This window comes from Pipistrellus hanaki (genome assembly GCF_964339955.1).
Source record: "Pipistrellus hanaki genome assembly, chromosome: 6".
In the NCBI taxonomy this organism is placed as follows: Eukaryota; Metazoa; Chordata; class Mammalia; order Chiroptera; family Vespertilionidae; genus Pipistrellus; species Pipistrellus hanaki.
The window spans coordinates 87,791,966-87,808,134 of record NC_140508.1 but is presented as its reverse complement, the minus strand read 5'-3'; the positions used below and the strand labels follow the sequence as shown (position 1 = coordinate 87,808,134).

Genomic DNA, 16,169 nt, shown 5'->3' with positions numbered 1-16,169 from the left:
AATGTTCCTTTTGGAAACAGGAAGTAGGGAGGTTGAATTCTTTCAAAGAAGTGCAGAGCTCAAGGAGAAGGTGAGAAGACTCGGGCGCCATGCTCTGAGCAGGCCAGGGGGCGCCAGGCAGAATTTCAGGATAGAAAGAGCCCCATTGCCCCCCCCCCCACGTCCCCCCCCCTTCCTCCTGGGCCTCCCCCCCCCCTCCATCCCCATGAAGCCGGGGTGGGGGGCGTTTTCTGGGCGGAGTGCACATCCCACCCCCCGCTGACATGCCCGCCTGCCTTTCTGGCTGCCTGGAGCCATGAATCCGTGGCTCGCTCTGTACCCTCCTCTTTGAATCGTGGGATTAAAGTGGCGCCCGTGCTCCCTGTCACCTGCTGGCTTCTGGAACCAATGCCAGCGCCCCGCAATCCGATCGGCGCCCACCGAAGCGCTCAGCACGCCCGGGGGTGCTCTCCGGGGCCGGGTGGGGGGGCGCACCGCCCTGTGCAGGGCGCGCGTGAACCCGGTGCTCGGCCCTGGCTTGGCATCACCAGCTCCCCTTGCCCGGCGCGCACCGGCGGACTGTGTTGAAGTTCCCTCTGATCTCTGCTGAGGGACGGGGCGCGTTGGGCACAGGCCATGCTGGGTGCTGAGACGTGGTGTTCGGGCAGATCAGTCAGCGGCTGAGTGAGAGGCAGGCCGACACCCGGGGCCTCTCTGCGGTGGGGAGCCGCCTGGGACCCGTCTGCCCTCAGTTCCACAGCTGGGAGGCGGCACGCGCTGTGGGGCTGCGATAACGTGCAGGTGTGTGCCAACACCAGGTATTGAGCGGAAGGAGAGACCCATAGGTGGTCTCCGACTTGTGATGGTTCAACCTACGATTTGTTTTGTTTGTTTTTTCAGCCTACAATTTTTTACTGTACTTTCCAGTGGTGTGATAACCACATGCACTCAACCGCAGCCATACCCAGCATTCTGGATTCTGGTATTTCCCAAATCCGCGTGATCCGGTACATGCTCCTTTGTCCTGCTGGCAGCGCAGTGAGCACAGCGGGGGGCGGTCAGCAACCACCAGGGTCAACGCAACCACTCTGCTTCCTATTCACCGTGTCAGACACCTTAGCCCCCTGTAGACCAATGTTGTGTTCTGAGCTGGTTTGAGGCCCGAGAGGCTAAGAAACAGTGGTGGGGATTGAGAGGCGTAGCAGATCTTCGTGATAAACAGGCGGCCAAACTGGGGAGACAAGAATCAACCCCAAATAAAAGAATGCGAGAATTCTCCAAAAGAAGAGAGAAATGAAGCGGAACTAAGAAATTTATCTGATACAGCCGAAACCGATTTGTCAGCCTGCAGACTGAAGGGTCCAGGTTCGATTCTGGTCAAGGGCTTGTACCCTGGTTGCAGGTACATCCCCAGTAGGGGGTGTGCAAGAGGCAGCTGATCGATGTTTCTCTCTCATCGATGTTTCTAACTTCCTATCCCTCTCTCTTCCTCTCTGTAAAAAATTAATAAGATATATTTAAAAACAACAACAAACAAAAAACAGTGACTTAAAAAAAATTTATCTGATATCGAGTTCAGAATAATAATGGCAAAGATGCTCAACAGCGTGAGAGTAACTGGAAAAAAAAAAAAAAAAGAATAACAGGAAATAACACACAGCACCTATAAGGGAGGCTAAGCTGTGATGTTAGGTAGTTCCGTGTATTAAGAGCATTTTCACTTGATGTTTTCAACTCAGGATGGTTTTATCAGGACAAAACCCATCGTAAATCCAGGAGCCTCTGCACCTCATCTCTCACTTGGTATAGAAGCCAGCTTCCCGGTCTCTGAGGGTGGGAGCACGTGGTGGTGAGAGAATAGTCGGGATGTTCTCTGCACGCAGAGCCCTGAGGCTGGGTCCGGTCAGCCAGCACAGCGGGACTCCCCGGAGCAGAGGTTTGTTGCGTAACATAGTCTGACCCTGGCCACCTGGTAAGGCGGCGATTTGAAGTGTCCTCCCTCCTGTTCCCCCTGAGGGGACAGTCCTGTTTCCAGGTTCCAGGAATGAGCAGACAGGGACTTGTCTGAAAGAGGTTTAATTGCTCTGGCCTGGAAGTTCCGTTGGTTGGAGCGTTGTCCCATGCACCAGAAAGTTGTGGGTTCGATTCCCAGTCAGGGCACATACCACATACCTGGGCTGTTGGTTCAATCCAACTTGGTTGAAGCAAGTATGGAAGGATTTCTTTCTCTCTCTCTCTCTCTCTCTCTCTCTCTCTCTCTCTCTCTCATGTCCTCAGGAAAGGATAAAAAGTAAAAATAAATGGTAATGCAGAGGATAAAAAATAAAAACAAAAAAATGGTAATGGGACAACTGGTTATCCACTTGAAAAGAAAGAGCATTGGACCTTTATTTCATACCATTAAAAACAATAAACCGATTCCAGATGAGTTGACTTAAACATACTAATAAAACTATAAAACCTTTACAAGACAATAAAAAAAAGTAACTTTAAGATTGGGGGGTAAGGATAGATTTCCTAAACAAGATACTAAACGTGATAACATTAAGAGAAGGATGGTTAATCTACTTGAAAAGGAAATTTTAAAAATGTAAAAAATCAATAAAATATATTTAAAAAAATAACTAAATGCTGTGAATACCATCTATATGTATTTACACATACCCTATATAATAAAAGGCTAATGTGCAAATAGACCAAATGGCAGAGCAACAGAACAATCAATCGCTATGATGTGTGCTGACCAGCAGGGGGCGTGCGCAGTACATGGTGGGCGTTGGCTGTGGCGGGATGGTGGAGCAGGTGAGCAGGGGGGCCAGACCAAGGCCAGTCACTGTCATCGTGGTGAACCTCTGGTGGTCACTGAAAATTCTTTGCTCCAGTGTGCTGCAGTCCCCCCTGCACTCGCACCTGCTGGCAGTGCTGGCCCCACTTGCACCTACTGCTGACACCACTAACACCCCTGGTGGTCAGCACACATCACACTGACTGGTGGTTCGGTTTTTCTGCTGTTTGGCCCATTTGCATATTAGGATTTTATATATATATCGATAGATATATTATTCATTCATTATAGAAAAATTAGAAAATACAGGGAAAAAAAGGAAATGATCACTTAGAATTTTTCTAAACAGAAATGTCCTCTGTTAATAGTTTGGTGTATAATCTAGCCAAGACCGGTTTGGCTCAATGGATAGAGCGTCGGCTTGGGGACTGAAGGTCCCGGGTTCGATTCCGGTCAAGGGCATGTACCTTGGTTGCGGGCATATCCCCAGTGGGGGGTGTGCAAGAGGCAGCTGATCGATGACTATCTCTCATCGATGTTTCTAACTCTCTATCTCTCTCCCTTCCTCTCTGTACAAAATCAATAAAATATATTAAAAAAATAGTTTGGTGTATAATCTAGATTTTCTTATGAAAATCTTGTTTACTTGTTTGTGGATAAAAGTTTGTTTTTTTAAAAATATATTTTATTGATTTTTTTACAGAGAGGAAGGGAGAGAGATAGCCAGAAACGTCGATGAGAGAGAAACATCGACCAGCTGCCTCTTGCACACCCCCTACCGGGGATGTGCCCGCAACCAAGGTACATGCCCTTGACCGGAATCGAACCCGGGACCTTGCAGTCCGCAGGCCCACGCTCTACCGCTGAGCCAAACTGGTTTCGGCAAAAAGTTTTTTTATTTATAAAAAAATGAAATCACGCTTTACATACTACTTTATACCTTTTTAAATTTAGTAATTTATAATAATAAGAGTGTAATATGCTACATAGACTGGACATATTTCCGGACGGAGCCCGGCGGTGAGGGAAGCCTGAGTCCAGGGTTCCAGAGGGCGGCGGTGCTGGCGGCCGGGGAAGGCAGGCCTGCGCTTATGCGAATTTCACGCATCGGGCCTGTTGTACACACTACATCACTGTCCCTGTCAATGACTGCACCTCCAATGTAAATCTTAACGACTGACCAGTGTTCCCTGGTGTGAATGGATCTCTTATGTTAGGATTAGTCAGTTGTATCTACCTTTTTAGAAGTGTTACTTTTAAATACTAAAACATTTAAAAAGTGACTCAGTCTCATTAAAGCTTTAATATAGGTATCATGTGGTCTCACACTATATACACATATTAATCATTATCTTATGCACCTGAAATTAGTATTGTTATGAAACAATAGAGTAGCCCTGGCCGGAGACTCGGATGGTTGGAGCATCATCCTCTGCTCCAAAGGCTGTGGATTTGGTTGCTGGCCAGGGCACACACCTAGGTTGCAGGCGGGGTCCCTGGTTGGGGCATGTATCTGAGGTAACAGATCAATGTTTCTCTTGCTCTCTGTCCCTTCCTCTCTCTAAAAACCAATAAACATATCGTTGGATGAAGATTTTTTTATTTTAAAAAAAGGGTAAAAATATGATTAAAATGTTAACATTTAAAAATGGAATTCATTAGTAGAGTCAAAACTTTTTATAAGTTTGCCAAAACCGATTTTGCTCAGTGGATAGAGCATCGGCCTGCAGACTCAAGGGTCCCAGGTTCGGTTCTGGTCAAGGGCATGTACCTTGGTTGCGGGCACATCCCCAGTAGGGGGTGTACAGGAGGCAGCTGATTAATGTTTCTAGCTCTCTATCCTTCTCCTTCCTCTCTGTAAGAAATCAATAAAATATATTAAAAAACCTTTTTATAAGTTTAAGCTGCATTCCTTGAGCAAAGACACAGCAGAGCGGTGCTGTGGGAGTGTGTCCTGGGGCAGAAAACCTCGGATGCTCAGATGCAGAAGCGCACAGACGGGGGACAGATTCAGGCACAGAACTTGAAGGTGCGGCCATGACCATCTTAGCCAAATAGTTATGTCTTCCCCAGCGGACTCTTCAGCGAGTCTCCTGCACAGGTAAACAGGGCTTCCTCTTTAAGTCCTACAGAGCAGTGAGCTTTTATTTGCTTTCTGAAGAGACTATGTGCACTTGAAAAATCGTAAGGATAATAAAAATAATTTGCATTGCCTACCCAACAATTATACTCTTAGCCTTTGTTTTTACCCAAGTTAAATTGTGTTCCTGTGTGTGTATGTGTGTGTGAAATAGTGAAATGTTGGGTGTGTAACTTGTGTTTGTTCATAGTTCTTTCTCATTCCCTGAATCGATGAGCAGAATTTTTGGACAATTAGTGATGCCCTCCTTTATTTTTATTTTTTTAAAATATATTTTATTGATTTTTTTGCAGAGAGGAAGGGAGAGGGATAGAAAGTTAGAAACATTGATCAGCTGCCTCTTGCACACCTCCCACTGGGGATGCGCCCACAACCAAGGTACATGCCCTTGACCGGAATGGAACCCGGGACCTTTCAGTCCACAGGCTGGCGCTCTATCCACTGAGCCACACCGGTTTTGCCGTCGTGCTTTGTCTGGATGTCTGGGTCTCCCCGCCATTCAATCTTGAAATCTCAATTCCCAAAGGCCTGGTGTTAGTAGGCGGGGCCTTTGGGAGGCGCCTCGGTGTGGAGGGAGGAGCTCTGGGAAATGGAATAGGTACCTTTTAAAAGGATCCAGAAAGACCCTCCCCCCTCTTCCCTGTGAGGTCACCCCGAGAGGCCCTCACCTGGCCTCGCCCGCACCCCGACCTGACTTCCGGCCTCCAGAACTGTGAGTTTCATTTCTGCTCTTTCTACGCCATCGGGCTATGGTATTTTGTTACAGCAGCTCAAAGGGACTAGTCCAGTGGTCGGCAAACTCATGAGTCAACAGAGCCAAAGATTAACAGGACAAAGATTGAAATTTCTTTTGAAACTTTTTAAACTTAAACTTCTTCTAACACCACTTCTTCAAAATAGACTCGCCCAGGCCGTGGTGTTTTGTGGAAGAGCCACACTCAAGGGGCCGAAGAGCCACATCTGGCTCTTGAGCCGTGGTTTGCCGTCCACTGGTCTAGGACATAAGGTAAATGGGTACATATTTTTCAGTATCTTTAATTTTACCAATATTTTAACAGATAAACATAATAAAACCAAGTTGTAATCTTTGCCATTTTTTTCTTTTCTTGCATAGAGGATAACATGCCTGTTGCCTTCCTGCATATCCTGTTTTGTTAGTATGCTTCTATAGGAAGGAAATGCAGTGAACGAAATTATTCCTAAATTCCAAGTTCAGGACAGTCGTTTCTGTGCTGAGTAAGGAGCATTCTTTGCGACTGGAAAATTAAAATTCCCATCAGTGAACCAAGCTATAAAGCAGACAAAACGTTACAAGAAAAATATGCCAGGTCACCTTAAGGAAAAAGTGTGCTTTCTCTGCCGAGCCTCTTTGTAGCTTGCTTGAGGTTATTCACCTTTCCTAAGAAAAATATGTGAATTGAGGGTGGTGGTCTAATGGGAGTTGGGGTCTGGAGCGTTCTCAGAGCACACTTTGTCTTCTTCCCACAAATACTCACTGAACTCTCTAGCCTCTCTGGAGAGAAAAATGCCCAGGCTGAAGTTTGCCCAGCTAGAAGAGCAGCTCCGGGTTCAAATCCATGTCACTAAAAATGTTGCACGGCTCCTTTAACAAAGTCACTTAGCATCTATTTATTAAATACCTTGTACGCGCCAGGCATTGTGCCAGAGGCGGTGTGGGATGCATGATGAGTCAGACGTTTGTGGAGCAGTGGAAAGAGGTGTCCTTTGACACCATACGGACCAGTTTGAATCCAACTTCTTGGAGAAATCCCTCTTTTAAAGGCAGCGTTCACACCAGTAAGGCGAGGTGGTTGTTGGGCGTTGGAAAAAACAGGGAAATGCATCTCTTAGTGACCAGCACACGCAGAGGTGCTCAGCTAATTTAGCTTTCCTTCCCACCCCCCACCAACTCCCCTTGGAGATTTCCGAGAGGTCAGTGATCATACACGTCTGCATGGATTGAGGGGTGCGATGGATCTGTTCATGGGATAGGTTCTTGGTCGGGACTCAAGATGTGGGAGACTGCAGGCCTGTGAGCACGGAGCACCTGTCCACTGGGTTTTACGTGGAGGGAGAGAACCAAAGCCTTAAACTTCAGGTCGCCTTGCAAATTTGCAAAATCTGCTTGCAAAATCCCTCTCAGGGCAGTGTCAGTTCCTATAAAAGTGTCATATTATTACAATGGCCAGAAATCAAAACATTTTTGTGGAAATCCACATGGGACTGTATTATTGATTCATTCAACGAGCACTTTTATTCAAAGAATGTCTAGGATTGAATTTAAAGATCCAAGTCCGCAGACACGGTCCCCGTTTCTAAGGAGACAGGGGCGGAAGAAATCTGAGTGAGCTGGGGTGATGGAGACTTCTATAGCAGCGCGGAGGGGAGCGGATTTTCCTAGGGGGCAGCTCAGCTCTCAAATTACATGAAAATAGGCAGGTCTTACAGACTATGCAACGTTCTTAAACATTTAAAAGACGAGGACGTTGAAAACTTTCACCTTGTCGATTGTAATGTTAATTTCAGCTGTGGCCTTAGAGCCAAGCCCTCAGACCAACGCTGAGGAAGCCTGGCAGTGTTTACTGCCGAGTTCCTGTTTTCCAACACCAGCCTCCAAGAATCTGCTTATAAATTATCTGCGGGTGGAGAGCCTCCACCCGGCCTTTAAGGATCGCGCCGCGGGCACCGCGCGGAGGGGAAGGCAGATGCGAAGGCGGATGCGCAGCTTTAGGTGCGCGGCTGGCCACGCCCACAGGCTGACCCCGCCCACGCGCTGGCCCTCCGCCCGCTCGCCCCGCCCCCTCTGGATCCTGGGGAAGATGCTAACGCCCCTGGCACCGCCCCCAGTGACGTCACGAGCGCGATTCCAGCCCGCGGCCAATCACGCGCCCGGGTTCCGGGAAAGCCCCGGGCGGCGGGGCGGGGACGGTGCGCGTGCGCGGGGCCTCCGCGTGGCTATATAAACAGGGCGGCGCCGGCGCGGGGGGCTGCGCGCGGCGTGCGGCGGGGGTCGGCGGCGTGCGGGTTTGAAACTTGTGGCGCGGAGCGCGGGCGGCGCGCGGCCGGCGGCGAGCGCCTCGCGGACGCCCCTTCGGAAGCCGCGCCGCCGGGCTCTCTCCGCGGCGGGACGGCCGAGGCGCCGGGCGGAGCCGCCGCACGTGCGGACGCCGCGGAGGGAGCGGCGGAGCCCGCGGCGCCGGGTCCCGCGTCCCGGCCGGCGGCGCCTGTCAGCGGCTCCGCGCCGGCCGCGCGCCGCCCGGAGATGCTGAGGGGCCGGCCGGGGCCCGGAGCCGGCCGCCGCGGGACCCGCCTGCGCCCGCCCGCGCTCCCGGAGCGGCGCCGCGGCCGCTGAGCCCGCCATGCCCGCCGGCCTCCCGCAGCCGGCCGGCCCCGCGCCCCTGCCCGCCGGCGGCTCCTCGGCCGGGGCGCGGCCGGGCCGGGCGGAGGGCGCTTCCGCGGCCCCGGGCGCCGTGGCGAAGGCTGCCGTCCAGGTCCGCGTGGAGCCCGCGGCCGCCCAGCCCCCGCGGCCCCCGGCGGGCACCCTGGCGGCCCCGGTGGCTCCTGTCAGCGCGCTGCCCGCCGCGCAGCTTGTCGCCGTGAAGGCGCCCGCCGCCACCATCCAGCTGCCCGCGCACCTCCAGCTGCCGCCAGGTGGGTGGCCCCCGCTGCCCCCGGTGGGTGGGTGCCCACAGGGTGGCGCTGCCCCAGGTGGGTGGGTGCCCCTGAGGGTCCCCGCTGCCCCCGGTGGGTGGGTGCCCACAGGGTGGCGCTGCCCCAGTAGGTGGTCCCCCTGCGGGGTCGCCTCGCCCAGCCCTCGGGATCCGGATGGCGCCTCCTGGAGGGCAGCTGGCGGGAAGCCCCGGGAAGCCCCGCCGAGGGGCTCCGTCCTCCCCCCGCGGGCCCGGGGGCCTCGGAGTCCTCCCCGCGCGGCCCCCCGGCATTGGGCTTTCTCACCCAGCGGCCGGGGGAAGCCGAGTCTGCCCCTGCCCCTGCCCCTGCCCCTGCCGGGCAGCGCCGTCCTGGGCCAGCCGTCCGCCGCACAGGCGGAGGCACTGAGCTGCGTTCGGAGGGCCCTGGGTGTCAGGCGGAAAGGGGGTTTTGTGGAAGCCGGTGACTGCCTTTCTCTGTCGGCGGGGGACTGCCAGGCCGGGGAGGACGGTGCTGGTGTGGTGTGCTGGAGCGGCTTCCCTGTGCGGGTGGGACAGGCGTCTGAGGGCTGAGGCGGAGCCTGCAGCCTGTGTGCTCCCGGAGAGGGGCCGGGGGCCTTCTTGATCCCAGGCTGCTCTGTCGGTGCTCCTCATGACTTACGCAAAGGTTGTGCGCTGATCGTTTGCATAGTACACATTCGATAAAGGATGTTTGAATGTTACTGCTTTCCTCAATTGAAAGCCTCTTGGAATTGCCGGGGTTGGGAAGCTCATGGCTCATTCTTTGGAGCGAACTCTTCCCTTAATTTTGCTCGGCAGACTTGGAACTCTGGCAGGCCGCGATGGTAAGGAAGTCCGAGCTTTTGGTTGAAACGAAATGATGGGGTCGCTCTTGTAGCTGACGTGCTGTTTGGTCGCTTCGGATCAAGTTCTGTGTCAGTTGGTACCTGTTAAGCTGTGTGCATCCCTGGGTCCATGTCCTTCTAGTTCTGAATTATCCTGCGTGCATGCTTATGAAGGAGTTGTGGATGTGTTTGAGGGAAATCTCCTGATTTCACTGGCTGTGTAGTCAGTGAAGTTTGTTTATAAGCAATCAGAGAGAGTGTTAAAATGGGAGAACTTTCAAGAGTGAAGACGTGCTGATAAGTGGGAACTGATCCCTTACTGAGAGTGTACTGATCACCTATGGAGGGCTGGACACTTTTTATGCATTTGTATTCTTTTGTTTGTTGGTCATAATAGGTAGCAAATCACCATTCTCCAAGGGTAATGTGCCCCATGCAAAGCTCATAGGTGTCAGAGGGCATCTGAATCCAGATCTGTTTTGCTGTCCTCTTTCCACAGCACTGTGCTTGCCACTTGGGGTGTGTGTACAGTTATGCCTCATTGGGTATCAGTGATAAAAGTGATTTATAGAGTTTTAGAGCCTTATCTTTTTATACGCAGAAACCAGACTGAAACTTGCCAGCACTAGATAGCAAACCAGGGCCGCAGCTAAGTACGTGGCACCAGCACATTTTACCCGGTGGCCCTGGAGAAACACTCCCAAGAGGGGAGATAAGGTGCCTGCAGTGGCGTTCTGCCCCAGAGGAGGGGGCGTGCTTCTGAGAGCAGCTTGTGGGGGTTCTTGCTGATGTGCGGCTGGAGCACACTGTGTTCTCATCCGTGCAGAATAAGGTAACAAGAGTTGAAGAATGAAATGGAAACACTATTGTTTTTGCAAGGTTATGATTCTTGTACCATTTCTTTTACATACTGAGAATTAGCAATTGACACTTTAAGGACAGTATACATGGTATTGGAACCTGGGATCTTGAACTTAATTCGCTCCAGAAGGCGATTTGTTTGAAGACCTAATAATTTTTTTCTAATTAGAAATGATGTAAATTAAATTAATCGATCCCAGATCCCCATAATGATTTCCTGTTTTAACCTTTCTCATATGCATATACATATCTAATGTGCTGTTTAATCTATAAAAAATTAACACTTCTTATATCAAACTAACCCCCTCTAGCCTTAAACAAATATTTCATTTAACACTGCCTCTGAAATGCTGCTACCGAGAGCATTGGCTGAGCTGCTTTCAGTTTATCCAACACCAGCCAACAACACTTTTCTACCTATTCAGTTGATTGTGTTTGGTGAGCATGTTCACACCCTCAGCGACATTAGCACTCTTAATGGCCTCTTTATGTTTTAAAATTTCACTAATTCCTGATTTCACCAGCAACAAAAGCATTTTCTCCTTTGTTGCCTGAAAGAGGCTTTTTGTCATGCTGAGGTATCAGCATGAGAGGGTTGTCTGGTTGAACTCTGAAGTTTTGGTTGACAACTGACACATTTTTTTCTGAGAATAAGTTGGTTGAGAACTGAATTGTTGGAGATGGGCGACATTCGAGAAGCGAGATTTGATGATATACTTTAAGTATTGATTTCTCTTTACTTCAGAATTTCCTCTATGATCAGAACTGGTTTAAGTAATATGTAAATGGGGGATCCAAAATGGCAGCAGATTAGATGGAAGCTACCCTCGCCTTCTCCCAGGACCAAACCTGAATTACAATTAAAGCATAGAAAACTCATCCTGAATAGTAACCATCTGAAGAGCAGCTGGAGAGAAGCCTTGTAACCAAGGACTTCCAGAGGAGGCCACATTGAGACTTACTTACAGTAGCCGAGATTGGAAGCAGCCAAAGTGTCTATCAGTGTATGAGTAGATAAAATAACTATGGTACATTTACACACTGGAATACTACTCGCCATAAAAAGGAAGAAAATAGTACCCTTTGTGACAGCATGACTGGACTTGGAGAACATTATGCTAAGTGAAATAAGCTAGTCGGAGAAAGACAATACCATATGATTTTACTCATGTGGAATCTAATTGAACTAACAATCAAAATTGAGACAGACTCATAGAGAATGGGTAGACAGCTCTGGTGTGGCTGGTTGACGGAGAGTGCTGTTGGTGGGGAATCCTTTCCAGAAAATTTTCAATTTACTTTACCTAGATCCATCAGAAGAATCACTATCTATGGCAGCTATAGCTGTACAAACTAGATTTCTTTATTAAATAACTAGAGGCCTGGAGCATGACATTCATGCAGTGGGAGGGGGTGGACCCTCAGCCTGCCTGCGCCCTTTAGCAGTCAGGAGCCCTTGGGGGATATCTGACTGACATCCTTAGCGCTGCCTTGGAGGCTGGAGAGGCTCCCGCCACCACTGCTGCGCATGCCAGCAGTGAGCCCGGCTTGTGGCTGAGCATCTTCCCCCTGGTAGTCAGTGTGCATTATAGCGACCAGTCGTTCTGCTGTTTGGTCCATTTGCATATTACCCTTTTATTATTAAACTAGAGGCCCGATGCACGAAGATTCCTGCAAGTATGGGCCTTTCTTCCCCTGGCTGCCAGCACCGCCTTCACTCTGCCTGGAGCCGCCTTTTCACTGGGGCCCAGAGCAGCCATTCATTCTGCCTTCACACACTGCCCAGAGGCCAGAGTGGCTGGGGTGGTGCAGAATGCCGTCACTGTAGTGACAATGCAAGTGTCCCATCCCACCCCCATTAAAATTACTAACTCTTGGTGCCTGTGTATGCAAATTAAACCACCTGATTGGCTGGTGAGTGTCGTGAAGGTATGGTCAATTAGTATGTTGCTCTTTTATTAGTGTAGACAATAAGACTTGAAAGTTGAAATTACTCCTTGATCCAAGGGATGTTGGGTTAGCAGGCACAGAAACATTAATCTCATTGTGCGTCTCCACCAGTGTTGTTGGGTGACCAGTAATTCTTTGGAAAGGAGTCTTTTCTGAGAAGTAGGTTTCAAGAGTTAGTTCAGTGTATTCAGTAAACCATGTTTAAACCCTTGTGCTGTCAACCAGGCTTTTTGTTCTGGCAGAGTAGATTTGGCATAATTCTTAAGGGCCCTAGGAATTTTGGGAACGGTAAATGAGGATTATTGGCTTCAACTTCAAGTCACTAGCAGCATTCGCCCCTAAGAAGGGAGTCAGTCTGTCCTTTGAAGATTTGGAAGCAGGCACTAACTTCTCTAGCTGTGAAAGTCCTAGATGGCACCCTCTTCCAAAGTAAGGCCCTTTATCGACATTGCAAACCTGTGTCACCTGAACCACCTCCATTAATTGTCTTAGCTAGATCTCTTCTCTGTTTATTAACGGAGATTGCTCCTTTTTTTAAACCTCAGGAACCCACCTCTGCTAGCTTCAGACTTTTCTTCTGCAGCTTCCTCACTTCTCTCAGCCTTTGGAGAATTGAAGAGGGTTAGGGCCTCACTCTGGATTAGGCTTCAGCTTACTCAGAATACTGTGACTGGTTTGACCTAATACCCAGACCACTACAACTTTCTCCAGATCGGTAACAAGGCTGTTCTGCTTTCTTATGATTCATGTGTTCACTGGAGTAGTAATATTTTTAATTTTCTTCAAGACTTTTCCTTTGCATTATTAACTGTTTGGTGCAGGAAGCTCAATTTTCAGTTTGTCTCAGCTTTAGATATGCCTGTCCCACTCCATTTCTAGCTTTGGGATTCTTCCTTTCACTGCAACAGTGAGGAACCATTGTAGGGTTAATATTACTAACTTAATTTCAGTATTGATGTGTCTTGGGTAAAAGGGATAGAGATGGGGGAAATTGCTTGCCATTTAGTGGAGTAGTTAGAACACATGGCATTTATTAAGTTTGCTATCTTACATGGGCATTGTGGCACCCCAAAACAATTACAAGAAAATTAAAGATTACTGATCACAGATCATCATAATAAATATAATAACATGAAAAATTTTGAAATATCACAAAAATACCAAAATGTGACACAGAGACATGAAATGAGCAAATGCTTTTCAAGACTTGTTAATTTTTGCCTATCTGGTAAATATAAATTGATATCTTACTGGGGTCTTTTTAAAAAATATCTTTTATTGATTTTTTTAAAGAGAGGAAGAGAGAGGGATAGAGAGTTAGAAACACCGATGAGAGAGAATCATCAATCAGCTGCCTCCTGCACACCTTCCACTGGGGATGCACTGGCAACCAAGGCACATGCCCTTGACTGGAATCAAACCTGGGACCTTTCAGTCTGCAGGACAATGCTCTATCCACCGAGCCAAACCAGTTTTGGATCTCACTGGGGTCTTAATTTACCTTTCCCTGTCATTGGCATCTGTTCCTTTTCATTTTGGACATTTGTCCCTTTAGTATATGTGAGCTAAAAATTTCTCTTATCTTGTGGTTTGTCTGTTTACTTGGTGGTCTTTTGCTAAACAAAAGCTCTTTTGATATAGTCAAATGTATCAAACATTATATAGTTAAGAGATTCTTATTCCAAGTTAAGAATGATAAATTTCTATATTAAGAGTTTAAAAGGTTTAACTTTTTTACCCTTGATTCTTGTGGTTTTTGTGGATGGTGTGAAGCTTTCCGTCTTTTCATATAGATAATGCATGGACCTAGTCCTGTTTACTGCATAGTCAGTCTCTCTTCCTCACTGATCTGCAGGGTTTCTTAAGAAAATTCAATATTACATATATGTATGAGTCTATTTTGGGCTTCTCTGTTTTGTTCCATTGGTCAGTTTGTATAGTTTTACCATGCCTTCTTACTCATGATGTCTTACTGTAGCTTTATAGTTTCATGTCATGAAGAAAAAAGTATTTTGCCTCCTCCAGAAAGGTTTCAGCCATATACTTAGACTTTTAACTAGGTTTGATTAACAACATTTTTATATTATTTATGATAACTAGAGGCTCAGTGCATGAAATTCATGCACTGGTGGGTTCCCTAGGCTTGGTCAGCAATCAGGGCCTATAGGGGCCTTTGGGCTGGCAGCCCAGGGGGAGGGGCCAGGGGATGTTGGCCGGCTTCAGGAGGGTGGCTGTGGGAATGCATTGTCTATCATGGGGCAGCTCCTGCATTGAGCATCTGCCCCTGGTGGTCAGTGCGTGTCATACCAACTGGTTGTCCTGGTTGTTCTGATTGTTCGCATATATATTAGTTGTTATGGAATTCAGTGTGTAATAATCACTTTTTCAGACCATTTACATTATTGAAAGAATTAGGAGAAGAAATATCTGATGATAATGCTTCATTTATCAGCTACGTCAATTTTTTTTTTATTTTTCAATATAGGAACAGTTTTGATCAAAAGTAACAGTGGTCAGTTGATGTTGGTATCTCCTCAGCAACCTGTAACAAGAGCCGAGACTACAAGTACCATAATTTCAAGGCCGGCTCTACCAGCGAATCCTCAAACAGTCAAAATCTGTGCAATGCCGGTAACATACCTTCACTTTACCCCCCCATTTTCTTTAATTTATCAGGATACTTGATTTTGTCATTTGCTGATTGCTAAAACAAAAATTCAGTCTTCATACTTGTAGTTTTTAAGGGAATGTTCAAAGGGCTATTTGTATCTTTAAGTAGAAAGAAATCCATTCTGCTTCAATTTTAATTTATAGCAAAATATTAAGACTGTAGTTTAGTATACACTTTTATCCATAGCTTATAGAAATTACCTTTAAGAAATTCAGAACTCTGATGTAGTATTTTATCAACTTGGCATTGTACAGAACTAACTTATTTTCCATAAATGATGATCTTTCCAGGTACCTGACGCTTATTTTGTGTGCCTGAGTTAAAATATATATATACACACACACATATACTATGGGCATCTTTCTTTGATGAAATAGAAAGTGCTGAATATAGTATAGCATTTTCTTGATGAGTCAGGCTCATCCTAAAGAAAGATTACACTGTTCTCTGTGGTAATGCCATTCTCTGCCAGTTTAAATCTCCCTACCCCCCAGTTTTAGTCTTCTGATTTGATCCTGGGTTTTCAACCAGTCCTTTTCTCATTACTGTATCTGTCACTGACAGCTACTCCTTCCTTTCTGGTTTGCTGTGTTATCTAACTGCAGTGGGTTGAGAAGATAGATTAGCAGACTTTATTTTATTTTATTTATTTATTTTTTTTTAATCACTGATAGCAAATAAGAATCTGTGTTTTCTATGTGCGCCATACAGTCGAGTTTGGATATTTATCCTGAAATAATTTGATACTTATTTGTTAAATCACTTGCTTCTTTACGTATATGAAATATCAACTGGTCGATTGACCAGTTAGGTTCATAGTAGAGAATGTACATAATATATATAAGGTTAGAAAGCCAGGTATAACGAAGAAATTTGCTGCGGTAAAGTGTTTTAATGTTTTCCCCAGTACTGGTTGATTTTAAATTACTAACGCTGATGACTCTGTATTCTCTCTCCAACCCCCAGAATTCTAACTCACAGTTAATCAAGAAAGTGGCCGTGGCACCTGCTAAACAACTGGCACAAATGGGAGCTACCGTGGTAACCACAGTTACAAAGCCTTCCTTGGTACAGGTAAGTGTGACGGACGTGTGGCCATGTGTGCCCTGGCCATTCTTTCCTGTTTCTGAATTATTTAGCTGTGGTCTGCAGATGTGTAAGTTGCTGACTATGTGACATTGAAGAGAGCAATTCAGTGATCTATGATGACACGTATCAAACTGGTAACTGTTGGAGGTATGGGAAATAAAGATAAACAGGATGTAGATTTGTGGAATGTCAACTTTACTTG

General features: G+C 47.5%; 1 protein-coding gene across 1 annotated transcript in view; it reads left to right on the top strand.

Annotated features, from left to right (window-relative positions):
- Positions 1–7,910: 7,910 nt before the first annotated feature.
- Positions 7,911–16,169, top strand: part of TAF4B (TATA-box binding protein associated factor 4b) — a 50,199-nt gene continuing 41,940 nt past the window's right edge. Inside the window, exons 1-3 of the mRNA XM_084887057.1 lie at positions 7,911–8,555; positions 14,693–14,838; positions 15,845–15,952. Of these exons, the coding sequence (XP_084743183.1) occupies positions 8,264–8,555; positions 14,693–14,838; positions 15,845–15,952 (546 nt within the window). The 5' untranslated portion in view covers positions 7,911–8,263. The remainder of the gene's footprint in view (positions 8,556–14,692; positions 14,839–15,844; positions 15,953–16,169) is intronic.